The sequence below is a fragment of the Lissotriton helveticus genome, chromosome 2_2 (genome assembly GCF_964261635.1).
Source record: "Lissotriton helveticus chromosome 2_2, aLisHel1.1, whole genome shotgun sequence".
NCBI classification, from domain to species: domain Eukaryota; kingdom Metazoa; phylum Chordata; class Amphibia; order Caudata; family Salamandridae; genus Lissotriton; species Lissotriton helveticus.
The window spans coordinates 51,204,988-51,232,969 of record NC_136060.1 but is presented as its reverse complement, the minus strand read 5'-3'; the positions used below and the strand labels follow the sequence as shown (position 1 = coordinate 51,232,969).

Here is a 27,982-nt window from a genome sequence, read left to right as displayed (position 1 = left end):
GTGCAGTCTTCACAAGTCCCCAAAGCATGGGGCCTCTACTATCTTACTTCCAGCATCTTTGCTGCAATCCGTGAATACAATCAAATTGTATCTTCTTTTATCCCTGAAATTCACTGGTTAGACTGCAAGTTTTCCTTGCTATGTATCTGTATTACTTGAAACATACTCCATGCTTGAGGCTGATACTAGACTAGTAGATTTGCATCTGAATACTTTTTAAATGTGGAACCCACATATTACTTACTAATGGTCTCTTATCCACCTCTAATCATTCCATCACATTCATAGCTCCCTTATATGTACCACCTATCTCACCATGATGTTCCTTATCAAACAGTTGCACGTGTTCAAAAACCTCCATAAGATTGGAATAGTGGCTCCCCAACTTGCAAAATCTGAATGTCTATGGATGGTTCTTTAATATTAGAACTCGTATCTTCTAATCTCAATCTAGAAATCCGAAGATGATTTTATTATTTGGACCACTTGCTTTCCCCTTTGCCCTTCCATACTGAACTTCTTTCCAGTTAGTTCAAAATGAAATATCCAAAGATCTCTATCCAGTTTTGACCGAATAGGTCTCGAATTCCTTTAAAAAATGTGTTTCACTGTCCGAACAGAGAGACAAAGAAATCATGCGCTTTACTGTTAATCGTAGCAATGAATCTATTGTAAGCAGCCAGACACCATCAATGGAAGTTAAAGGTCGTCACATCCTGCACAGCACCAAATCTTTTTACTGTCTACACTTGCACATCCCACGTCACATTAAATATACTTGTCATTTTACACATGACAGATGCAGTTCCTACATATACAATTCAATGCTCTTCTTCACATACAAAAGAATTAAAGTTTTTAAAATTCCCAGCATGGGTGAGGTGAATAAATAATGAAGCACTTCATCATGATGAACTTGTATATCTAAGAAAGGAGTGGTGTCTCATTGTTTAGGAGCAATCAGACAAGTCTTAAGGCTGCATTCCTGTGAGCTATAATTTTGAAATAAATAGCCTCTCCCACTACTGTGCAATCCATAATAAGTACAGATGGCCACCAGGAGTCATTTCAGCGGGAACAGAACTTTATTTTTGTTTGGGTTGAACTTCAGGCAGTTGTTCTTCATCCAGGCTGAGAATTTCTTTATACAGTTGTGGAAGTTGGTCTTCACAGAGGTGGGGTCCGCTGAGAGAGAGAGGACGAGTTTGATATAGTCTGCATAAAAGATGGTGATGGTGTGGGTTTTGACAATGTCTGCAAGTTGCGTCATGTAAATGTTGAAGAGGGATGGACTGAGGGAATAGCTTTGAGGGATGTCACAGATGGTGTGCTTGTGTTTTGATGTGAAGGGAATAAAGTGAGACTGATTCTCTGGGTGTGACCTGTCAGAAGGGATGCCATCTATCTGAGCGCGTCGTCTCGGATTTCGATCGAGCACTGTCGATCGATGAGTGAGATGGGAGAGTCTATTGACTGCAGAGGAGTCGAGCAGTATCATGGAGGCTGATTTCCCTCTGTTAAGTAGGGTGCAGATTTTGTCAGTTGCTGCGACCAAGGCTGTCTCGGTGCTGTGATTGGTTCTGAAACCTCATTGGGAAGGGTCCAGCAGGTCGTTTCTCTCCAGTTGTTTGAGTTGAGGTTGATGGCCTTTTCAAGGACTTTGGCCAGAAACCGTATCAGTGAGATGGGGCGTAGTTGTGGAGCTCCCTGGTGCCTGCAGAGGTTTTCTTGAGGAAGGAAGTTCACCTCTGCTAGTTCGCAGACGTCTGGAAAGGTGGCTACGTGAGTCCCGGTTTCAGGCACCAATAAAAATGTCAAGATAATTTGTGTGCTTAATGTTTCTGCGAGAGAGAAAGATCAGAGTTTTGTCTAGTGGCAGTTGTGACTTGCATAATGTAGTGCAGAGGTTTGATATGCCTGCTGGAACGAACAGATCTGTATTTAAAGTGAGTAGCTGTGTGGATTAGTAAAGCCAGCCTTTACCAGATCTTTAAAACAAATGAAATGTATGTGGGAGAGGGACTATGGCGAGATGAGGGGCCCTTTTCCCGGATGGTAGTGAGGGAATTTGAGGGGGAGGTCACGCAGTGGCTAAAAAAAATTGTCGCACCATGCATTACCAGCACTAAAGCTGGCCCTGGTGGGAGCGACTCGATTGGTGGCGCTGGGGAACCAGGCGGTGATGTTCTCTACTGCCTGGTTGAGGTTGGTGGTGACGTTGGGCCGTTTGATGTGGAGGGCGTTGGCTGCTGCTGCTAAGTGACTTTGATCCAGCTGTGGAAGGGGCGCTGTGGTGGTTGGGGGTGGTGCAGGGAGGTTCGGCGAGGGTGAAGTGTTCATTGGAGTGGTCGGACCAGGTGAGTTCTGTTGTGTGACTGTATTGCATTGTGTTGCTGGCTGTGAAGGGGTCTAGCGTGTATCTTACTTTGTGCATGGGTTCTGTGACCAGCAGATTGATGTCAATATTGTCTAATCTTTCCAGGAGGTCGGTGGAGTTGATGTCAGTGAGGTCATCCAGGTGGAAGTAGAGTTCTCAGAGGAAGACCAAGTGTTGAGTGATGATGAATTCCATGAGGGCGTCGCTGAGGCCAGTTCGTGGTATACAGGGGCGATTATGATGGTGGTTTAGTTGTCTGTGCAGAGATGAAAGTTGGTGTGTTGCTTGATCAGTGCGGTTTCATCATCGGCGGTGGTGCAAGTGATTGATTCTTTGTGTGCAATGATGATGCCACTTCTGTGTCTGTTAGTGTGGTTGCCTTGTTTAATCTTGCAGCGGGTGGATGTTGCTTAGGTGATGTCTGGGGTTGAGGTGGGGATGAGCCAGGACTGTCTAATGAAGGTCAGGTCGGGGTGAGGGTGGAGATGGTGTCCCAGACTTCTTTGGTGTACTTGCAGAGGGATCTGGCATTAATCGGGGGCAGTTGAGTTGTTCCGGGGAGGTCTCTGCTGCCAGGGCTGGCATGGCACTGGTTGTTGCAATGGCAGTCGGTTGTGGGGTGCAAGTGAACTGGCAGCAGATGCAGATGAAAGGTCCTGCTTTGGAGTGAGGTTATGTGAGGCTGCAGTTCTTATCGCGTCCGGGGTTCAGGGCACGGAGGTCTGTGGCAGAATGTGTGGGAGTGCTAAGGCCCAGGCTAACTGGGTGCTGGGCATGGTCCCAGTGTCAACGGGCTTGCCTTTGGTATGTCAGAGGCCTCCGAGTTGTGCTGGGACGGGCTGACCGAGGCAGGGAGAGAAGGGAATGAGGCCCGAGCGAGTAAAGAATGGCTGGAGCAGGTGTGAACGTGGCATCACTCAAAAAGAGACAATGGAGCAACAAGCTAACCCAATACCAGTAAAAACTGTGAAACCTGTGCAACTAATTAAGACCCCGCAATAGAGCAACAATTAGAGTAACGAAAAGGCAAAATATTGATGAAAAAGGCAGAGTAAGAGCGTTGGGGAGGCAGCAGGATCGAACCTGTGAAGTCTCAGGTGAGAGGTGAGTCCCTAGACAACTACACTAAGCAGCAGGCAGTGAGGAAGCGATCCACAGACCTGGAGGTCAGCTGCTACTCGAAGGCCGCTCAACTCCCTCCATAAATGGCACTGGGAGGGGCTGACAGGGAGGCGGGTGGGTAGGGAGCAGGGCCAGAGCTAGAAAAAAATAACAGGAGCGGGTGGGGGGGGGGGGGTGGCGGAGGGGCGGAGGGGGGACGGGACAGGGCAGCCCACAAAGAGAGACAATCGCAAAACAATTTAAGGTGATACCAATAAACACTGTGAACCTGTGCAGCTAATTAAATACCACAATAGCACAACAATTAGAGTAAGGAAATGACAAAATATTGACAAAGGCGGCAGAGTAACGACTAGTGGAGGCTGCAGTATCCTGCGAGGTTTCTGGTGGAAGGCGAGTCACTGGACCACTGCACTAAGCAGCAGATAGTGGGGAACAGTGCACAGACCAGGAGGTCAGCTGCTGCTCATGTCTTGCTACACTATACAAGGTCACTAACTATGCTCACACGTCAAAGCTACTCAGTAGGTTCTTCAAACATGTTGGACTCCGCGCTCAAAGCTTTACCCCTCCTCAGCATCCATGCTTCTAGCATAACTCCTATCATAAACAAGCAATTGACACGCAGTTAGTGCATGGTCTGTGTTCCAGATGAGCCTCTGCCCATTTAGGGGGTTTAAGCAAAGTTTTAAGTATTGACTAATATTCTGACAACCTCAGTTTACGAACAAATTGCTTTGGCTTCTCGGTACGGATTAACAGTTTGCTTGCTCTTGTCAAGTGTCCTATTAGTTAATCTGTCTGGATGCAAAAGCATGACGATTTATCCCGAATCTTTCAACATTTTTCAAAACTGGTTCGGTAGTCTGGTTTAATCTGGAATTGTTTAAAAACGAGGGTTGCAGCGCTCAGCAAATAATTTGATACATTTGATGCCAAACGTAATGTTGTGACCTCATGTATGATTCGTGAGGTCGTCCCCCAAATATTATCAGTTGTGTATTTTCAGTTTCGTGAATGAAGTATTCGCTGCCACAGGAATATTGCTGATCTTTGTAAAACCACAAATCTATGCAGCAGAGGAGTACTATAGGAGGCTGTTCGATACTTGCGTGCATGGAAGAAGCGAGAAAACCTGACCTCACAGAGATCAAAGATGAGTTTCGCTTTTGATGTCCTAGCAGATTAGGAGAGGAATTGTCACATGAAAAATCGGCCAGACCTTTTGTAGGCCATAATGTTTAACTTGACCTTGTTTTGATATGACTGGCGGGCACTTGGCGAGCACCTCGTAGCTATTAAAGCCTTTCACATGCGGCATGAACATTCCGTAAATATTTGCGATGCTTGGTTGAGTCAGTAATTGAGTATTTCAGGCAGGGTTTGTGTACAGAACTGCCCTTTGTAATCGAGCTTTTACCGCAGACCTCAATTTTGAAACAACAATTTTCCTGTTCACAGTTCGTTTCACAGTTTGTGTGAGATTCCGAGCTTTATTGTTGAAAAGGAAACGTTTGATAGAATAGAATGTAGTTTAGCAATAAATTTTGAGTAGACTAATTTCTTCTGTTAAAAGAGATATAATACACCCTTCAGCTAGTTGTCACAGTTTACTCTAAAACACTATGAAACTAATGTTTAAATACTGGTCAATTAAATCTATAGTATCCTTTGTTTTGAAGTAAGGAACATTTCTGAACTTTAAAAAGAAACTGGTGTTTAATTTTCTTTTCTTCACTGTGCATAATACTTTGGCTTGTTAATTTAATATATTATTGTCAAACTATTGGCTTTCTGAATTACTTATTCATGAAAGCTGATGTACCGCCAACATGATGCGATTTTATTCTTCTGCTGGGGTGTAATTCATTTTTTCGAGCTAAGTAACAGCCAACACTACATCCACAATGTAATGTGTGAAGAAACTGTCTTCCTCAACTTCAAAGTCGAACTTAAGTCTCAGAAGGCATACATATACAAAATATGTTTTGTCTGCACCTTATAAAGATGGTTCAGGTGTTCTCGTTTACTCCTCCTCCAACCTTTAAATAAATGAAAATATGCTCTTTGAGAGTTGGGTTAGTTTGTTCATGGTTACTGTTCATATTGTTTTCTTGTGAGGGCATCTTCCCACAAAAGAAGATTCTATTTAGGTGAATGGGTTCTTTTAATTTACTTTGAATCATCTATTCTCTTGATAAAAGTAAATCCTGAATTATTTATTGAGTAAGAAATTAGACTGTCTTTTAATGTTCAAACACTTACCAGAAATGGCATCTTTCAGCTCTTGTGATTTTTTTTTCTTTCTATGAAAGTATATTTTCTCTTAGCCCATAAAACAACATAAGTTGAACAAACCAACAACTTTATAAGTATGGCATCTCCTCTGATGTGGACCCCAGACACTTCTTTTTCTTCACCCTGTTTTTACCCTTCTCTTAGCCCTAATGATTTTATACTCCTTTCTTCGACATCATTTCTCCCTATTACAAGTTCACCCTAGAAATATGAATGAGCATACTTGTCTCTCCAACTACTCTGGTCACAGTGATATTGATGGGTGTTCCATGAGTGGCATATTGTCTCACAGCCCCTCCCGGCCTTGTGCTAGTTTTAAAGCACATTCCCCCACTTGTACTTAGGGCAGATGTGAGCTGGCGCTTGCCTTCAAAGATGAATACAGAGACTTATAAGCGTTATTTCACTGAATTAGGAATGTATCTATTTCTAAAATCTCGCTCTTGATGGTAGATACTTTATACTGAATTACATTTTTATAAAATGATAACATGCATCTTTAATTTTGTCATCTTAATGCACTTTGCTCTGTAGGAGTTGGCAAGAATCCGTAGATTATTGCCTCTTTCTTGGAAAACCACAAGGGGATTTTTCACTTTTGCCAGGCTCTGAATTAACCATTATCATTTTATTATCCATATGGTGAATTCTTGTCTTCATATTGGCCAGCACAGCATTGATAGATTGAAACCTAGCACAGGGATCTCCATCTGGTGGGCTCTCAACTAGATTTCTCCTTGTAGTAGTAAGTCAAAGACATTCAACACCTAAATAGCACTCTTCACACAGTTCAATATTGGCTATCCAGCAACCCCAACAAAACAGAACTCCTCCTCATCCAACCCAAAGAAAAATCCTTTCTCTTAGATATATGGCTTGACAACATCACTGCATTAAACTAAAAACTGTCCATCTTAAACTCTGTTTAAATCCCTGGGGATCACACTCGACAGTCACTTAAGCATGAGCGAGCATATTCTTGTCACTGCGAAACGCACCTTCCACATGCTGAAACACCTAAAAAAAAAGTCAAACCCTTCCTACCAATCAAAGACCTAAAAACTGTAATGCAAGCACTCATTCTCCCCAAGCTATACTATGGCAAAGCAGGTATTACGTTTGTCCCAAAAACATACTTAGACCCTTTGAAAGTACCACTCCACACAGCAGCCAGGCTTCTGTCCGGGGTAAAGGTGCTATGACCACATCACTCTCGAATCAAGGCAAGAGCTATACTCAAAACTGCATTTATAACTCTCCAAGCTCTCTTTTCACGGATAAACCAATCTACCTCTCAAATAAATCATCAAAAGCCAGACGCAAGATACCTCTACAAAGCTCAACAGTCTTTACTAAGTCTTTATACCTACCCCAAATGTAACCCACATAATCATTACTATGCAAACTGTGTGTAGAGCTCGGATGCCCTCGGGTCAAGTTTGCGCTATGCAATAAATGAACATTGAATAAAGACCATGAGAGCATATGTGTCTGTCAACTATTTCTGTCACGGAATTGAGAGTGAAATATTGAGTGACTCTTGGTCCATAAAAGACACCTTTTGGTGTGGTCACTTCGTAGAGAAGTTTATTTCGGTTAGGTTACAGAAGGCTTGTTTCATGCACTTCAGTTGCTATTAACTGTTGTAACTATATAATCAGAGGGTTTTCCTGTACGGTGCCAAGCTTGAGCAGTATTTATGGATGCTGTGAACCTTCTGATTTCTGGCTAAGAGGAGCAGCTGTTCTCTCTTGCTTCAGTTCTCTCATTGGTTGACCTGGCATACCAGGGTATAGAAGACTTCCCCCCATTAGAACTCTGGGACTAATAGGGTGAACTATTTGCAGTTTTTCCTGTCTTGTCTTCAGTAAATCCCGGTAGGACTGTCCTGCCCTACTGGAAAATAGCTTTGTGTTGCACCCTGTTGTGGTAAAGATCAAACGGACCATCAAACCCCTAGAAGGAGTGGGCAATTCTGGAAGACGAGAGCCTGTTAGCCTTGGTCCTGTGCTTACTTGTGTAAAAGAGGAGCAAGGGAGGTCAGAATCAAAGCTTATGAACAGATCTGCTGTGGAGATTTAGAACGTTATTCAGTATTGCAGAATGGTTAGAAAAGTATGGAGGCTGTGTTAAAGTGCCCGTCTTGACCCCAAAGACACCGCCTTTTCCAGGATAGCAGCACAGTTGGATTTGTTTTGATTCTGCTACGATATCGAGCAGGAGCTACCACCAATCCTTACCAGTGCCTTCTAGTCCCGCTCAGCCTATATACTTGCCCCACTGTGAAGTAGAAAAATGTGTATTGTATTGCGAGAGGACTACATGAAAAACTACTTAGACTATTGGATTAACTAGCATCAGCCGTAAGGAGGCAAACTCCACTGTGAAGCACTTTCAACTTTTTTCCAATTCACAGCAATGACAGTCTGACCGTCCTTTAATTAGGTCATGAGATACATCCTTTCTTTTATGTTTGTGTATTTATAAAACCTCACTTTGCACTGCGGCAACTTCATACATCCTTAGACAACTTATGCGTATTTTAGGTCAGATACACCTGACACTGGTCCGCTCCCAAAATCTTTCAAATTGATGTATTCACAAGCCCTTTGCACATAGATGCCACCTTGAAGTGGTCACTGAATTACCCTTGTAATTTTTTAAAAACCTTCAGTTAATGCGAAGTGCAACTGCTGCTAGTAAGAGCCCAGATGTGACTGGATGCACTCAAGGAAACACGTAAGCCGGAATAAGGCAACTAATTAAGTTTATTTGTTCAGATTTTGGGCTTGAACCCCCAACTTAAAAATGCCTGCCTTGGGCTTCCAGCAGTTGTCAAGTGCATTATCTTCTTTATTTATTCAAAGTTTTATATAGCGCGAACAAGATCCTTACAGATATCAGAGCGCTTCACAAAGACAGGGTAGGGGCAGTAGGAATGAACAGAGGTAATGGGAGCAACATAGTAGTCACTTACATGATAGGATAATAATAACATACATAAAACATATCAATATACAATCAGGTAAACAAGTAATATAAGACGGCACAAGTCATTGATCCCACTACAGGGGTGTTCAGGTACACCTTGGGTGTGTGTGAGGCTTATACCAATGTTTTAGTATAGAGAGAGCACTGAGGGGGGGCATCGGGAGAGTGAATCAGTGACCCAGCGTGTATCATATATTGGTCGGTAGTAAGCAAATAGCGTAGTAGTGTCCCCATCAGGTAGAGGTATAGTGCCAAAGGAAAAGGTGTGCATTGACACCAGGCAATGCAGGGTCTCTGATCCAACACCTATAAGGTTCAGGAGATCTTGGCCAGAAGGATGGTTTTCACCTCTTTCTTGAAGAGTGCAGGGGAGGAGATACGCCTGGTTTCAGGAGGGAGCGCATTCCAGATCCTGGGTGCCATTCCTGAGAAGGAGCGCTTGTAAGTTTTCTCTTTCCGGAATCTACGAGGTTTCAGGAGTAGATTTTTTAAGCTTCTATTGGATCTCGAACCTCCTGATATAGACAACTTTTGAACGAGGTAGTTGGGTGCATTGTGGTGCACGGCCGCGTGTGTCATAACTGCAATTTTTAGCTGCATTCTGGCTTCAAAAGGCAGCCATTTTAGGGACTTTAAGTCTGGGGATATATGCAAATGTTTTCTTGAGCCAGTAATGAGTCTCGCGGCAGCGTTCAAGGAGGCTCTTAAGGGTGCTGTTGTGGATAGTGGGAGCCCGCCGAGGGCCACAATTCCGTAGTCTATTCGAGGGATGACTAACGCTTGTACAGCAGTTTGGAAGTCTTCAGCAGGGAGGAAGGGTTTAATTTTCCTCAGTGTGTTGATTTGGAAATTAGCTGCTTTTGTGGCTTTGCTGACGTGCTGCTGCATGTTGAGCTTGGCGTCCAGTGTGATGCCTAGGGATTTCGCTGAGTCCACTATGGTGGGTTGGACATTGAGTGCTGTTAGGTTGTTGAGCCATGTTTGGGTGGTGGAAATTTTTGCCGGGGGTGAGATGAGTAGGAACTCAGTTTTCAGAGCATTTAGTTTGAGGTGGTTATCGGCTAGCCAAGCTTGTGTTAATAAGCGTGGAGTTCAGATGTTTGATATCTTCCGGGGAATGAAGCTTTAGGTACAGTTGTGTGTCGTCGGCGTACAAATGGAATTGGACATTGGAAGCTTGGAGCAAGGTGGCGAGCGGTTCCATGACGAGGTTGAACAATGTGGGGGAGAGGGACGATCCTTGTGGAACACCTAGATCTGCAGGCACAGGTGAAGATAGCACATTTTCGAGCTGGAACTTCTGAGACCGGTTGTGAAGGAAGGACGAAAACCATTTAAGAACAGTTCCCGATAGACCCATTCTAGTGCTTAGGAGCTCCAGCAAGTTCTCATGTTTGACCGTGTCGAATGCTGACGAGAGGTCAAGAAGGATGAGGAGGCAGGACTCATTGCGATCAAGAATTTGGAGGGCGTCATCAATTATGTGTGTCATAGCTGTTTCCGTGCTATGTTTCGCTCGGAACCCTGATTGATGAGAGTTTAGGAGGTCAAATTGGTCAATGTGTTTTGTTAGTTGGAGTTGGACACATTTCTCCAGCAGTTTGGCCAGGGTGGGGATATTGGTGATGGGCCGGTAATTGTTTAGGTCAGACGGATCAGCTGTAGGTTTCTTGAGTATAGGCGTGACTTGCCCCACCTTGAGGGAGTCTGGAATGAGGCCTTGTTGCAGGGAGCAGTTGATGATTTTGGTCCAGAGAGGGAGGAGCAAGGGGGTGAAGTCTTTTACAGCATTAGCAGGTAGAGGGTCTGTGAGGTGATTAGAGGGCTTCAAGGTGCAGAGCAGTTTGTGTATTGTTTCTTCCGAGTAGGTATTGAAGTACAGCCAAGATGCCTTGTTTTTAGGTTGAGTGTTAGCCATTCTGGTGTGGTTGGGGAATCGGCTTACATCCATGATGAGGTCATTTCTTATGTTGTCAGTCTTTAGCTTAAAGAAAGCAGAGCAGGCTTCACAGTGTGGGGTGTCGCATGTTGTGCTGTTTGATTTAACCTACATGTTGGAAGACTGTACTGGCTTACAAAGAACTCCTATTACTTTCTTATGTATATAATTGCCTGTAAAAATACTTACATTTTCTTGTTAAAAATTTGCGTGGTAAAGGCACACGCTTGGCAATGGATGCATGATAAAGGTAATGCAAGGTAATGACCATGTATTACATGTTGTTTCCCCTTTCTGCAAGCCACATTTGTAAGCTTAACGAATATTTTACCGATGCACAGCAGATGTCTCTATTGGTTTCCATAAAGCAGCATTACTCATATGATACACAGTGTACCCGCTGTTAATCTTTCACGTCCAGGTAATGGACTTTAAAGGGATTATGAAAATAGGAAGTGGTTACTGTAGAGAGGTTTTGTGATGAGAACACACTCTGTGGTTTCGGTATTAATTTAAATATTTTCCATAAATATTTTCTGATTTTCATCGAGGTGAGCTACAAATTTATTTATTTGAAAGGTTTGTTATTGGGATTACATAACCCGTAATGGTATCAGAGCACTGTACAAAGGAGATAAGATTGGTCAGTAAAAGCGTACATAATAAACATAGTAAGTTAACAAGCACAGTTACAAAAAGAGCAAACCACGCGTGTGGTACACGTAAAGTGACAAAAATTGCATTATTGAATGAGATACCCATGTTGTCTATTCTAAATAAAAGTTAGTTATGGTGTCTTCAGGTCGATTGTTGAAGCTGGTTATTCAGGAGTACACTTTTGACTTGCTTTTTGAATGGGGAGGTCGAAGGGCTAGGCCGGGTTTCCGGAGGAAGAGCCTTCCAAATTCTTGGGGCACGAACAGAGAAGAAGCGGTTGTAGGTTCTTCTAGTTAAGTGTAACAATAAAGGAACATTGCTGTCTTGCCCTACCGAGAAATATCTTTGCCCACCACCACTGTTTGAAATGACTGGTTGCATGAAACAGGTTGACAACCGGGCTGGGTAAAATGGCACCCCTTTTTTCTCGTGAAATGTCACTAGAGTCCGAAAGAATTTGGTGAAAATGCACTTTTGACATGAAATGTAATATTCTAGCAGTTGTGCTGCTCTTTTATTTGGTCTTCCTGAGCATGCCCCTCATGCAAAAAAGTTTCATGGGTTACCAGCAAGAGTGCGAACCAATCTCCTGTTGGTATTGTGCAAGACTTTTTAATATGAGATGCACGTTATTTTTTTAAAAAGCTACGCAAAATTGTGTAATCTGCAATTTTGAGAAATTTCTCAAATCTTGAGTAACACAAAATTAAGAAATTTCGAATGCTAAATTCTGGAATTTCACAAATTTTGTCTGCGTAATCAAATTATCTTGCATTGTAAGGGCCTCGCTCTATCTCCCCAATGTATTTAATTTGCTCTGTTATGATTCCTGCTACTCTGCCAAGAGTCCTTATGTTAATATAAGTGAATAGGTCCATTAATAACATCGTGTTATGGGAAGAGGGCTATTGCTGTGGGCCTTGAATATCTTACTTTTGCTATAGTTAAGGTGCTATCCCCGTCAAGAATCCTCATTCTGGAACTTAATCTCCCTTTTCCTGTGCCTTGAGACAGTGTTTTAAAAGTATCTGCAAGATTTGAAGCACCACCTTTCCACTAGACAAAACGGTGTCCCTATAAATATTGGCCACTAACTTTATTGTGGTTGATTCTGTCTTTGTTGTGTACACAGGCATGGCACTCGTCCAAACCTCTAGCCTGTCGGAGGTGAAGTAATGGTGACCATTAGAAAGCGTTCCACGACTAATGAGGATATTATGCCCTCAGTAGAACAATTTCAGTTAGGCAGGATTGCACACAAAGAAGAGAATTCCCAAATGTGTAAATTATTTACAATCCCCACCCCTGATTGACATGTTGGTAGGATGTGCATTTCGTTTTTGGCAGCACTTATTAATGTGCAGAATGTTACAGTTTATTGTTCTGAAGGACCTTTCCCCTAACTGGCCTTTGCAACCCTTCCTTCTTTTACTGGTATAGTCCACCCCTACAGGCATACTGAATGTGCTATTGCGCATAGTGTTTTAATGTATGGGATCTGTTATCTGTGTTTGCAAACAGAACTGTTCAAGAGAAAATGTTCACATTCCTCCATGGATTTTTAAGCACAGAATTGAGTTCGTCTTGATGGTCCCCTCCTTTCTTGGCCTTTTTTGCAATTTGGTGTACTCTGACCATGATCTAGTTCCAGAGATCACAAGTGAGAAGGATACACTATTTCTGTGTTTAGAAAATGTGGTAAGCTTATTTGTAAACCCTTTTACACTGCCAGGCTTGTTTTTATGAAGTCAAGCCCAATCATTATTGATTTAAAGTTCAGAATGTCCTGCTGCCCGGCTCTCTCATTGTCCTTTCTACTTTCCGTGTACCAGCACTCTAATGGCAGTGTCACAATACCTAAAATCTTTGCAGGTTAATTATTTTGTGGCTCTTTATAGTTGTTGTTTGCTTAATGTAATTTAATCTTTCATTAAATATTGTATTGCCATGCCTGTTGAATGCCTGAAAGTTATGTTACATTAGAGAAATGTGCTTCTTTTTATTACTGTACACTATTTCTGTATATAGTTTTTCTAATCATCTCGTTTTTTATTGCAGGAAACATTGGACATTCATTTACCATTGACCCCATCCTTGGTACCATAAAAACTGCAAAAGATCTGGATCGGAATAAACAAGAAGAGTACAAGTTGATAGTAAAGGCAACTGATCATGGAAGTCCTCCACTGAGTGAAGTAACTTCAGTACATATCTTTGTTACAATTTCTGATAACTCCTCTCCGAAGTTTACTTTAAATGGATATTCTGCTGAACTCAGTGAGGTTGCAAAGGTTGGCAGCTTTGTTGCGATGGTCACCGCTTTCAGCCAGTCATCTGTCATCTATGAGATACGAGATGGAAATATTGAGGATGTCTTTGATATTAATCCAAACTCCGGCGTTATTGTCACAAAGAAGCTTCTCGATTATGAAAGCATGCCTTCATACACGCTTACTGTGCAAGGGTCCAACATGGCCGGGCAGTCGACAAACACAAGTGTTACTGTCAACCTCTGGGATGAGAATGACAAACTGCCTGTATTTATGAAGCCTGAATATACTGGGCTCATCAGCGAATCTGCTTCAATTAATAGTGTAATTCTCACTGCTGAAAATGTTCCACTTGTGATCCGAGCTACAGATGCTGATAAGGAATCCAATGCTGTGCTTGTTTATCATATCGTTGAGCCGTCTATCCACAAATATTTTGCCATAGATTCTAGTACTGGTGCCATTCGTACATTAGTAACTTTAGATTACGAACACACAAATATTTTCCATTTTACAGTTCAAGTACATGACATGGGCAACCCGCGTTTATTTGCTGAACACGCAGCTAATGTCACTATCTATGTCATTGACATAAATGATTGCGCTCCGGTTTTCTCACAGGAATTGTATGAAACATCTGTTTTAATACCAACATACAAAGGTGTCCAAGTGATCACAGTGAATGCAACAGATGATGATTCAAGAGCCTTTTCAGAACTCATGTATGCCATAACTGATGGAAATATTGGAGAGAAGTTCTCTATTGACCCCAAGACTGGAACAATAACTCTGTACAATGGAACACAATTACGAAGCCGGTATGAACTTACTGTTCGTGCTTCTGATGGAAGGTTTTCAAGTGCTGCGTTTGTTAAAATACATGTGAAAGAAAGCAGAGAAAGCCAACTTAAGTTCACTCAGGCCTCTTATACTGCTGTGGTGCAGGAAAATTCTACCCAAGCTAAAATGATAGCTATCATTACATCAGTTGGCACCCATATAAATGAACCATTGTTCTTTCGTATTCTCAATCCAAATGTTAGGTTTAGAATGAGCCACACTTCTGGAGTTCTTTCCACTACGGGTGTTCCATTTGATCGTGAGCAGCAGGAGGTTTACAATGTGGTGGTAGAGGTTAGCGATGAACATAAACCTTCAAAGATAGCCCATGTTGTGATCAAGGTCACTGTGGAAGATATAAATGACAATGCTCCTGTTTTTGTCAACTTACCCTACTATGCTGCTGTTCAAGTTGATGCTGACGTGGGTCAGGTCATTCGACATGTCACTGCTATCGATAAAGATATTGGAAGAAATGGAGAATTACATTACTATCTGAAAGAACATCATGAGTATTTCCAAATTGGCCCCTTGGGTGAAATAGCACTAAAGAAGACATTTGAATCCGATAATGTAAATAAGGAATACCTGATCACTGTGGTGGCAAAAGATGGAGGAGAGCCATCTTTTTCTGCAGAAGTTTTAGTTCCAATAACTGTGATGAATAAAGCCATGCCAGTTTTCGAAAAGCCTTTTTATAGTGCAGAAATACCTGAAAACATTCAGCTGCATAGTCCTGTTGTCCATGTATTGGCCAACAGCCCAGAAGGACTTAAAGTAATTTATAGCATCACAGAAGGAGACCCATTTAATCAATTTATGATTAACTTTAACACTGGAGTTATAAATGTTGTGGCTCCTCTAGATTTTGAATCCCATCCTGCCTACAAATTAAGTGTACGAGCTACAGACTCTCTTACTGGTGCTCATGCTGATTTGTTTGTTGACATAATTTTAGAGGATGTTAATGATAATGCTCCCACTTTTGTTAAAAAGGCGTATGCTGCAACCCTGTCTGAAGCATCTGTAATTGGGACATCTGTTGTACAAGTAGCTGCCACTGATGTAGATTCGGAGTTGAACAGTGCTATTTCTTATCACCTTGTGGAGAACAATAGCAAATACTCTGATAATTTCTACATAGATGCCAGAAGTGGACTCATTCTGACCGCAGTGACTTTGGATTATGAAGAGATTCAGCAATACAAATTAATTGTTAGGGCAATAGATAGTGGTGTACCATCACTGAGCAGTGACATTATAGTCACTGTTAACATAACCGATGTGAACGATAATTCACCATTATTTAACCAAATGGTTTATTATGCTAAAATTAGTGAACTGTCTGCCGGTGGACATTTTGTAACCTGTGTAAAAGCCCATGATGCAGATAATTCTGATGGCAGCAAATTAGATTATTCTATTTTGATGGGAAACGAGCACTCCAATTTTGCTATTAACAGCATGACTGGAGTGATCAGCATTTCAAACCTACGGCGGCCAATCTTGAAACGCTTTTATAACCTCACAGTCTCTGTGTCCGATGGGGTTTTCAGAAGTTCTGCTCAGGTTCATATCACTGTGTTTGGGTCAAATTTGCACAGACCTGCATTTAGCCAGCATGAATATGAAGTGGAACTTGCTGAAAACTCTCCTCTACATACACTTGTCACTGAAATTACAGCTACCGATGGTGACTCTGGAACTTATGGACAAATCACATACCACATTTTAAATGATTTTGCTAAAGATAAGTTTTACGTTTCAGAGAATGGGCAGATGTATACAACTGAAATTCTTGACCGAGAGCATCCGAATGAGAAGTTCATCTCCGTTAGTTTAATGGCCAAGGACGCTGGGGGAAAAGTTGCTTTTTGTTCTATTAATGTAATTCTAACTGATGTTAATGACAATGTCCCACAGTTTCGTGCAACAGAATATAAAGTAAGCATTGCATCTGACGTGCCAAGAGGTACATCGGTCACAAAAATTATGGCATTTGATGCTGACGAGGGTATGAATGCCGACATAACTTACAGCATTGAAGCAGACTCTGAGAGTGTCCAAGAGAATTTGGAAATAGATTCTTTCACTGGTGTCATTACCACCAAGGAAAGTTTAGTTGGATTAGAGGATGAAATTTACACTTTCTTTGTTAAAGCTCGGGATGGAGGCCTGCCAAGAAAAGAGTCTGTTGTCTCTGTCTTTATTAAAATCCTACCACCCGATGTGCCTCTACCAAGGTTTTCTGAACCATTTTATACTTCAGTCATTCCTGAGGATATGCCTATTGGAACAGAAATTGCTGCCATTAGAGCAGAGAGTAATCAGCCTCTAGAATACACTTTGATTAAAGGAAACACAGCTGAAAGTAACAGAGATGATCTATTTGTTATTGATAAACAAAGTGGAAGATTAAAACTCGAGAAGCAGCTTGATCATGAAACAACAAAATGGTACCAGTTCTCTGTATTGGCTGAAAATATCAATGGAGAGCCTAAAACAATCTCTTCTGTGGATGTCAGTATTCAGGTAAAAGATATCAATGACAATACACCAGTCTTTGAGTCCAACTCATATGAAGCATTCATCATGGAAAACCTTCCTGGAGGAACAGCAATCATTCAGGTCAAGGCGCATGATATAGATTCTGGAACTAATGGGCAAGTGACATATGGTTTATCACTAACTCAAGAATTTTCAGAGATTGTTGATCTTTTTACTATTAACATGGAAACTGGCTGGATATCTACTCTGAGAGAAATTGATCATGAGAAACGGGCTAAGTACCCCATCACTGTGGTCGCTTTTGACAGCGGTGCAAATGTACATTCTTCATCTACCACTGTGGAAGTGATCATTACAGATGTGAATGATAACCCCCCGCGATTCACTGCCGAAATATACAAGGGCACAGTGAGTGAAGATGATCCTCCTGGTGGTGTTGTAGCCATCTTAAGTACTACTGATGCAGATACTGAAGAAATCAACAGACAAGTCACTTACTACATCACAGGTAAACATAAAATTGTTTCATGTGATTTTCAATATAAAGTACTCTATAGCAATTATGCTTGTTTTATGGCCTGTCAGTCATGATATGTTATGTGTATTTGTAAAGGGAACTATGACCACAAGGATATCCTGGTGCAGGGCTGGTGTGTGGTCCTAGTGGTTTGTTGGTTACCTGAAAAGCCAGGTTTTCAGGGTCTTGCAGAATTCAAGAGAGGAATCAGCTCTGATGTAGCGTGATGGGACTTTTCATGTTTTAGGAGCATTATAAGAGAAAGCCCATCCTCCTGATCTGGTTCTGTGTATGTGCAAGTCCTGCAGAAGAGAGGTGACTGGGTGGTTTGTTGAAGAAGGTTTGACTATTCGGGTAGGTGGAGCCTGAGTTGTATGCTGCTTTCAGTGTGTGTGTGTGTGTGTGGAGTTTGGATTGCGCCACATTTTTATATCTGGAGCCAGTTGAGCTTCCTGAGGTGTGGTGTGATGCGAGTTCTATGTGGGAGGTTGAGGATAAGTCTCACAGCCTACTTCTGGCTGGTTTTTAGCCTCAGAGTGATTTGTTTGGTGTTTTCGATGTAGGTGGTGTTTCTGTAGTCAATCTTGCTGGCGATTAGGTTGTGATTGACAGTTTTTCTTGTGTTGCTAGGGAACCATTCGAAGAACTTCCTCAGCGTTAACATGGTTTTGAAGAAGAATGCAGTGATGGCGTTGATTTGTGCGGTCATGTGCAGTTTCATGTCGGTAATTGTTCTGAGGTGCTTGGGTTCTGGGTGTGGTCATCGGTCTGAGCTTGGCCAGCCACCAGTTTGCGTCCATGCGGAGGTGGTCTTGTAGAATATCAGTACTTCTGTGGCAGTGTTGAGCTTTCATCCAGTTAGCGACTTTGGTCATGCTGGTGCTGAACTGTGTCTTGTTTGAGGGCCATATCTGAGAGGGAGAGTATAACTTGCATGTCGTCTGCATAGGAGAGGATGTTGATGTCATTTACACAGATGACTTTGGCCAGAGGGATCATGTATGTGTTGAACAGGGTGCAGGTTATCGATGTACCTTGAGGAACTCACCAGATGAGTTTGCAGGCTTCAGATGACTAAGGTGACGGGCTGACCGCTTGCGTTCTATACCTAAAAAAGGAGTAGATGAAGCAGAGAGCAGGTCTTTTAATGTCAGCCTTGTGCAGGTGCCTGATGAGGAGGGTGGGTGTCAAGTGCTGCTTAGACGCCCTGGAGATTGAGGGGTGACAGGTCGCCTTAGTCAAAGAGCATACAGATGTATGTACTGTGGTTGGGCCTGAATCTGGATTGCATGGTGTCAAGGAGCTGGTGGTTACTGAGATGGTTGGTGAGGTGCTGGTTGATTTGTTTTCTCTGAAACCTTTGTGGGGTATGGTAGCAGGGAGATGGGTCTGTAGTTGGAAAGCTGGGCTGGGTCAGCGGATGGTTTCTTGAGCAGTCCTACTTTGTTTTCTTTTTATGATTTACCTCCAGTTCATTGGTGGGCCTGCAAACATAAAACTCATTTCAGTAATCTAATAATGAGAAGGAAAAAAAAGACATTGTTGTAAATTTTGGAAGTTAATATTTATATTGCGATTTGGTGTTCTGGGCAAGTCTCCTTCTTGCAATGCATGAGGCACATCGCAATTTGAAGCATACTTTTTGAGAGTGGATGTAGATTTACGGAAATAAAGCTAATGATTGGCTTACTGGATTGTTAAAAAAACTGCAGATTCTTAGTGTATTAAAAAGTATCGTAATGTAAAAAAGTCCCTGTTAAAGTTTAACTTCAATAGATTTGTTTTTTTAAGAAAATAAAGTGGTGCTTAATTTGCTGTCAAGTTATGTTTCCATTTTATGTGAGCAAAGAGTTGTGCATAATTATTTTAGGTGTACATTATATGCTGATGGAAATGCAGTGCATTCTACTCTGTGTGCATGTATGTAGTGCTAGAAACCATACATTTAATAGAACCTTTACTTGAGGTTTTGCTTGCTGAGTGCACCAACTTTGGAATTTCTGAAATTCACAGAAAGGAGATTGGGTGTTTTCTCAATGTAGATATCGTTGACATCTATAGTTCGAGGCATGTGGGCTGCTAAATTCATATCTATTGCATAGATCGCCGCCTAGTGTTGGGTCCGGATGATTGCACATTGTTGTCCTGGAAGAGTCTTCAAAGTATCACGAGATAGGTGGCTCCTCCCCTGGACTACAGTGCGCATGGGCATCGACTCCATCCCCAGATTGTTTTTTTCCGCCATTGGGTTCGGATGTGATTTCGACGTCTCCTGTCGGAATCGGTAAAAACAGTTCTCTGAAGGCCAAAAGGCTTTCTAACCTCGTCGGTATTGTTGGCGTTCGGTTCTCGTGTATACTCAGACTCTTCGAGTCGGTTTTCGGGGGAGTCACGTGACTCTTCGGTCATCGAGGCCCTTCGACGCAGCAAGACCCCGACGAGACTATAATGGAACGAAGTCCGTTCAAAAAGTGTCCCGTGTGCGGTTCGAAGTACCCACACATCGACGTGCATCCTGTATGCAACAAGTGCCTGTCGCCGGACCACAACGAGGCCAACTGTATGGCCTGTTCGAAGTTCAGGTCGAAGAAGACGCTCAAGATTCGGCGCGTGGCTCGCCTCGAGGCCCAGCGATCGGCACCGGCACCTGTGGACATCTTCAACGACCCCGAGGCAGACGAGCAAGAGCTTCAGCTTCAGATCTCGCCTCCATCGGCGGTGGTCGAGGCCGACTACGGAGAAGCCGTTGAGGGCCTGGACCTAGAGGAATACGTCGAGGAGGTAGGGGACGACGAGGAAGTTTATGGGGCCGCGGAAGATAGCTCGGAGGAAGAGCTATGCCCCGTCCGTACAATAACTAAGGCTCAGGTCACGGGATCGCCACTCGGCCTTACCCACGACCCTCACCCTAAGTCCTCGGCCCCGCCTTCTGGCCCGGCTACAGACATTTCAGCGGAGCCTCCATTACAGAAAACGAAACCATCGGCTTCGACATCATCTAAGATGGCCGACACACCATCGAAACCAAAGACAGCGGAGACACCTTCGAAACCATCGTCTTCGGAGGCTTCGAAGCCGAAAAAGGCTGTCGAACACGATACGGCACCCAAGGGGGCCAAGGAGGCCGCCTCGAAGAAGGTCGTGGTGGAGTCGAAGTCGAAGAAGGCTGTCGAGACACCTTCACCCAAGACTACCGCGGCCCCCGGCACACGGACAGTCGGAGTGGCGTCGGCGAAGGCCACCGAGCCGAAGTCTGGAACCACGACGCAAAGGGACAAATCTGCCGATCCAAAGCCGGCGGCGTCGACGCCTAAGGCCAAGACGGACCGGAGCCTTGCTGTCGAGGGTGCGTCCGCGCACACACAGAAGTCGTCACCGCTCGGATCATCACCTGGTGGTGGATCGAGGCCCACGGTCGGATCGACGAAGCCGTCCGCTTCTTTTACTAAGCAGGTCGCGGACTCCCTGAAGAGGCTACGTGACAAGGCGTCGGAGCCGAAAACGCCCTCGGTACCGAAGGCGACTGTTCCACCGAAGAAGACTTCGACGCCGATCCTCTATACTCTGCCGCCGAAGGTGGCGCCGAAGGCTTTCACACCTCGTACGGTGCCCGATGACTCGGAGGGGCTGCGGCAGACTCAGCGTAGTGGAAGCTCTGCTCGACCACTTTCGCAGGACGATGAATCGGAGCATTTTATCGACGCCGACACGGGCAAATTAATGCTCTACAAGAGGAAAATTACATCCCAGCCGGTGGCATCCTATGTAATCCCTCTAAAAAAGAAAAGGCCTGCACCAGATACTCCATACCTTGTGGAGCCCATTCCTCAACAGCCTGGGAGGAGTCCAACACCTTCACCCACTTACTCAGATGGGGATTGAAATGACCAGAATGAAGAGTATAACTTCCCTGCCAATAATGACCCTGATGAGCAGCAGGACTCATGGGTAGACACTGGTGACCAGGGTGACCAACAGGTTGTTAGTGACCCACAGCTTTATGGGATAAAGACTTCTCCTACTGAAGACTCGGCGGCATTTAATGCCTTAATTGAACGGGCAGCGGCAAATCACAAGGTGGAGATGCATGCCGACCCTGTGGAAGTTGACTTTTTGTTTGATACATTCTCTGCATCGGAAAAGACTGTTAAAACACTGCCAATGCTTAAAGGGGTTCTCAAACATGCCACTGACATTTTCAAAGAACCCACCAGGGCAAGGGTGGTCAACCCACGTATAGAAAAGAAATACAGACCGGCACCTGGGGACCCTGCTTATATACGGGGCCAGTTGCCTCTGGACTCTTTGGTCGTCTCCAATGCACGCAAGAGGGCGAATTCACAGACAACGGGTGAAGCTCCTCCCCCGGACAAAGAGTCAAAAGTGCTGGAGGCAGGGGGCAAAAGGGTGGCAGCGCAGGCAGCAAACATATGGCGCATATCCAATACACAAGCCCTGTTGGCTAGATATGATAGGGCGCATTATGACACCTTGGAACAGCTTTTGCAGCACCTTCCAGACCAGTTCAAAGAAGGAGCTGAAATGTTGATCCAGGAGGGCAAGCTCATTTCTAATGCTGCGATTAAATGTGCGCTTGATGTTGCAGATACAGCGGCAAGGGCGGTGAACACTAGTGTTATGTTAAGGCGTCAGGCATGGCTCCGCATCTCAGGCTTCAAGCCCGAGATCCAAACAACTATCCTAAACCAACCCGTCAATCCAGATAGACTGTTTGGCCCGGAGGTTGACACCACCCTTGAAAAGATTAAAAAAGACACTGAGACGGCTAAGTCCATGGGTGCTCTTCAGTCTCAGCAATACAGGGGCAACACTTTTCGTCGCTCAAGTACAAGAGGTGTTCCCAGAGGACACTTGGCACAGCAGACAAGTTTCAATAGAGGAGGCGCCCAGGCCTCTTACCCCAAACAAAATAGAGGTGGTTACAGAGGAAACAGCGCCAAGGGCAGAGGCAACAGTAGTTCCCGTTCCTCTGCTGCCACCAAACAGTGACTCCCTGTCACTGCCCTCGACCATCCAACACCTGTCGGGGGGAGACTCCAACAGTTCCTGCCAGTCTGGAGAAACATCACCACAGACAGGTGGGTAAGAGATCTTATCCAGTTCGGGTATTGTTTGGAGTTAACGTCCACTCCACCCAACATACCCCCAAGACAACGTCCTATGTCAGCAGAGCACTTGCACTTATTGCAGCAGGAGGTTCTCGTAATGCTGCAAAAAGGAGCAATAGAGCTCGTGCCAGTGGAGGAGGAAGGCACAGGGGTTTATTCCCTGTACTTCTTAATACCAAAAAAGGACGGCTCACTCAGACCCATTCTGGACCTGCGCCCCCTCAACCTATACATACTCTCAGAACATTTTCACATGTTGACGCTACAACAGGTTCTTCCACTTTTATACCAGGGAGACTTCCTCGCAACCTTGGACCTCAAGGATGCTTATTTTCACATTCCACTCCACCCATCCCACAGAAAGTACCTCAGGTTTACCATACAGAACAGGCATTACCAGTTCAAGGTCCTACCCTTCGGAGTGACCACTGCACCCAGAGTGTTCACGAAGTGTCTGGCGACCGTGGCGGCGCACCTCAGGAGACAGAACATACATGTCTACCCTTACCTGGACGACTGGCTCGTTCAAGCCAAGTCGGCTCAACAGTGCGCCGCGGACATGTCCCACACTATTCACCTCCTTCACAGTCTGGGGTTCTCGCTAAACTATCCGAAGTCGCACCTCCAGCCAGCCCACGTGCGGCAGTATCTGGGCGCGACCATAAATACTCTGGCTGCCAAAGCACAGCCAAACCCAGCGAGGATCGACAACATCCAGTCGCTAATCCAGAGGTTCAGACCCCAACACTCACTCCCAGCGAGAGTGTTTATGCAGTTGATAGGCATGATGGCCTCCTGCATCTTCATAGTCCCGCACGGGAGACTGCATATGCGTCCGCTCCAGGAATGTCTAGCGCATCAGTGGACGCAGGCTCATGGACAGTTGAAAGACCTAGTGTTGGTGACCGGTCGGGCATACAACTCTCTGCATTGGTGGAATCCACACAACCTTTGCAAGGGCCGACCGTTCCAAGAGCCTGTACCACAGATCATCCTCACGACGGACGCATCTCTCCAGGGGTGGGGAGCTCATGTGCTCCACTACACGGTGCAGGGACTATGGACGACACAGCAAAGGAAGATGCACATCAACTGTCTGGAGTTGATGGCGATCTTTATGGCGTTAAAGTCCTTCAAAGTACATTTGCGCAACAAGGTCGTGTTGATCCGGACGGACAACATGACGGCCATGTACTACATCCAGAAGCAGGGAGGTACACACACTCCACAGCTGTCTCATCTGGCTCAGAGCATGTGGAAGTGGGCCATTCAGAGGAACATCTTCCTCATGGCAGAACACCTTCCGGGCAAGGACAACAAGATGGCGGATCTGCTCAGCAGGTAAAGCCATCAAATGCACGAGTGGGAGATACATCCATCGGTACTCCGCCCGTACTTCCAGCAGTGGGGTCATCCAGAGATAGACCTGTTTGCCACAAGGGAAAACGCAAAATGCCAAAGCTTTGCCGCCAGGTTCCCTCACCCACAGTCGCAAGGCAATGCGATATGGATGAACTGGTCAGGCAAATTTGCGTACGCTTTTCCCCCAGCACCTCTCATTCCGCTGGTGGCAAGAAAGCTAAAGCAACACTCGATGACGCTCATCCTGGTTGCTCCAACGTGGGCACGCCAACCATGGTACACCACGTTTCTAGAACTTTCCGTGGTACCGCATCAACGGCTGCACCTCTCACCCAGGCTCTTGACGCAGAACCATGGCGACATTCAGCATCCAGACCCGCAACAGCTCAATCTGGCGATCTGGCTCCTGAACTCCTAGAGTTTGGCTACCTTAATCTGCCTCCTGAATGCATGAACATCATCAGAGAGGCAAGAAAGCCCACTACCAGAGCTTGCTATGTAGCGAAATGGAAGCGTTTTGTCATCTACTGTACAGAGCATAACATAAATCCGCTAGATGCATCCATTCCAAACATCATTTGTTACTTATTACATCTTTACAAATGCAATCTAGCGTACGCTTCCATTCGGATACACTTTTCAGCCATAGCAGCTTATCTTCAGAACAGGCAGCACCTCTCTGTTTTCAGGGTGCCTGCCATTAAAGCCTTTCTAGAAGGGCTGAAGCGGGTCATTCCTCCCAGAACCCCGCCCGCTCCGCTATGGAATCTCAATGTGGTCCTCACTAGGTTGATGGGTCCACCCTTTGAGCCTCTACATTCATGTGAGATTCAATTCTTGACATGGAAAGTGGCTTTCCTCATTGCCATCACGTCTCTCAGACGTGTTAGTGAGCTACAGGCGCTCACAATACAAGAGCCATTTATTCAGGTTCATTCCAACAGGGTGGTGCTCCGCACTAACCCCAAGTTCCTTCCAAAGGTGGTGTCACAATTTCACGTCAATCAGGCAATTGAACTGCCCGCATTCTTTCCAAATCCAGAGACGGTAGCGGAAAGAATGCTCCATACCTTGGACGTTAAGAGGGCGTTGATGTACTATATTGACAGAACACAACCATTTAGGAAGACACAACAACTATTCGTTGCCTTTTCAGCTCAGCACAAGGGCAACCCCATTTCCAAAGCGGGAATAGCCAGGTGGATCGTTAAATGTATTCAGATTTGCTATCAGAAAGCTAAACGCACTTTAACGATCCCACCCAGGGCACACTCCACACGCAAGTTAGGAGCCTCCATGGCATTCCAGGGAAACATTCCTTTGGAAGACATTTGCAGAGCAGCCACGTGGGCCACACCACACACGTTTACCAAACATTACTGCGTAGACGTACATTCCAAACAACAGGCAGCTGTAGGACAAGCTGTTCTCAAGACTCTAATTCAGACTTCTGCAGCTGGCACGGGCGGCCGCCGTTAATGGAGGGACTGCTATATATTCTATGCAATAGATATGAATTTAGCAGCCCACATGCCTCGAACTGAATATGCTACTTACCAGTATGCATCTGTTCTTGGCATGTAGGGCTGCTAACATTCATATCGCCCACCCTCCTCCCCGGCGCCTGTAGCAGCTGCAGATTGCTTCTTGCATTCAATCATTAGCATGGACATCTTTCACACTGTCATACTCCATCTTTGCCGCAATGGCTAAAAACAATCTGGGGATGGAGTCGATGCCCATGCGCACTGTAGTCCAGGGGAGGAGCCACCTATCTCGTGATACTTCGAAGACTCTTCCAGGACAACAATGTGCAATCATCCGGACCCAACACTAGGCGGCGATCTATGCAATAGATATGAATGTTAGCAGCCCTACATGCCAAGAACAGATGCATACTGGTAAGTAGCATATTCATTATGATGATTGAGGCATTGATTTTTGGCAAACTTTGTGTTTGAGAAGCACTAGTTTGAATTCTATAAAGATTTTTTTTCTGCTGTCCAAATCTATGCTGCTGAAACTGAAGCGATTTAATGTTAGAATTACTTTGTGCTAAACAGATGATCACTCAAGCCTCTTAAACGTCCTGACTGGTTGCAGGCATGCAAATGTACTTGCATTCCTTAGAAAATCCCACAATAATCTCAAAATTCTTTGTTATGTCAGATATAACGTTGTTAGAGATGTGCAGATTTCTCCTTATGTTGACACATTATTGCATGAATTGAGGCTTCCCTCTTGATTAAAATTTATTTTGCACCACAATTGTTAATTATAATGTAAAGCACAAGGTATTTAAATGTTCATTAACACCGTAGTTTAAAGAAAAGTGGGAATACATCCCAAAACTTTCCTTTGCCTCCATGGCTGGAGAAAAAGTTTGTCACCGCCTTAACAATCTTCTATAATGGTTGTTTTGAATAGTAGTTGACAAAGCAGTGTTAGATTGCATATTTACAGATTTTGTAAAAATTTGTACATTCCGAGCAAAATAAAATGTCTAAACTAAGAGACCATGTCCCCCCCCCCCCCCTCCAGGTGGGATCAGGTTATCGTGCCCTATGGTTTAGAATCTTAGCATCTCTGATCTCCTGCATAAGTATTTACCCATCTCTTTCTTTCCACAAGTGATCAAAAATGTGTGCAGTCCCATATAAAACATACTCCGATTACCCAAACAAAGGCAAGATAGTGTTGGTTCTCGCATAGTACAAAAAGTTGCCAACGCTACCACATTTTCTGATAAGTCAGGAGTAGGTGTAACTCTGAGCCAGTTTCCACTGCATGTGAACGCTTAGCCTGTGAAATAATGTATCTGACACTGCTAGGTTTCTCTGCAGTCACGTGAAGTGTTTTGTTATATCTTAATATCAAATTCAAATTTCACTGTTGCATTCTAGATCTGATATTATCCAGCATTTGCTTAATTTATAAGATGCCCATTTGAGGTATCCATCATCCCTCTGTTTGGCACACCAGTTGTGTGCATCATAAATATGATTCTTTCAAAATTGATGCGACCACATATGTAGCCATTGCATAGCTGTTCACTTACATTTCTACCCTGAAGATTGCTTTACTAAATATTAGTACCTCACTGTATAGTATGGTGAGGTTCAGGTGCTGACAGTACACCTCCTTATTTTAAAAATACACAAACTGTCAATGGTTACTAAATTGTATTCTGGTGGGTACGGATATTTTATACTTGTGGTTACTCTACAAGTTCTAAGTACTAATTTACTCAATTTGGATAGCCAGTTTACTCTTTTGGGGCACTTGATTCGCTCAGAGCAGCTGGATTAATCATTTAAGTCTTAATCCAGATGGTGGAAGGGTCTGAAACCTGAATACGGAGTGACATAGTAAAGAGATCGCAATAAATACAGTGTCCCATCAGTGCTTTAATTTATAAAGAGAGCATGACTTTATTCAACGAGTAAATATATAGTTTAGCTAAAATTACATCTTCTGGTACTACAATAAGGCCCCACACATTAATCATGCATTCTTAACCTGGGTGCTAGATTCCTGATAACCGTAACCCTATGACCTATATTATATTTTTGTAACTTAGTTTGCTTCCCCTTGGGGATTTTCTGAAATGGTCCACTTCTTCACAAGAGCTAAAGAATTGCAGGATGACAGTAATTGAGGGCAAGGACTTAGTTTATGGGACTCTGCACTCAACACCAGCATGTTGATTGTCCTTTGGACCAATGGGTGGACTAAAAGTTGTGCCCCGTAAATTAGATATACCCCAAATACCAAGCATACAATCAACTAGGAACTCACCTAGCAGGGCCTTTTGTGCTTTGGGTTTCCTGGAGATGATTTTACAGTGAACAGTTCAGTAACTGACAGCTAGGCTATTTTTTTATATATATAATCAGATGGACTAGTTGAGAAGTCCTTACATGGTCCTTTAAATGTCTTTATCTTGTAGATCCCTGTATTCTGGAAATCACC

The 27,982-nt window shown here is 44.1% G+C and overlaps 1 protein-coding gene across 4 annotated transcripts in view; it reads left to right on the top strand.

Moving 5' to 3' along the window:
- The window catches only part of FAT1 (FAT atypical cadherin 1), a 318,166-nt gene that overhangs the window by 181,638 nt on the left and 108,546 nt on the right, over positions 1–27,982 (top strand). For all 4 annotated transcript variants that reach the window (XM_078678099.1, XM_078678098.1, XM_078678096.1 and 1 more), the window contains exon 10: positions 13,443–17,510. In XM_078678099.1, coding sequence (XP_078534225.1) covers positions 13,443–17,510 — 4,068 coding nt within the window. The remainder of the gene's footprint in view (positions 1–13,442; positions 17,511–27,982) is intronic.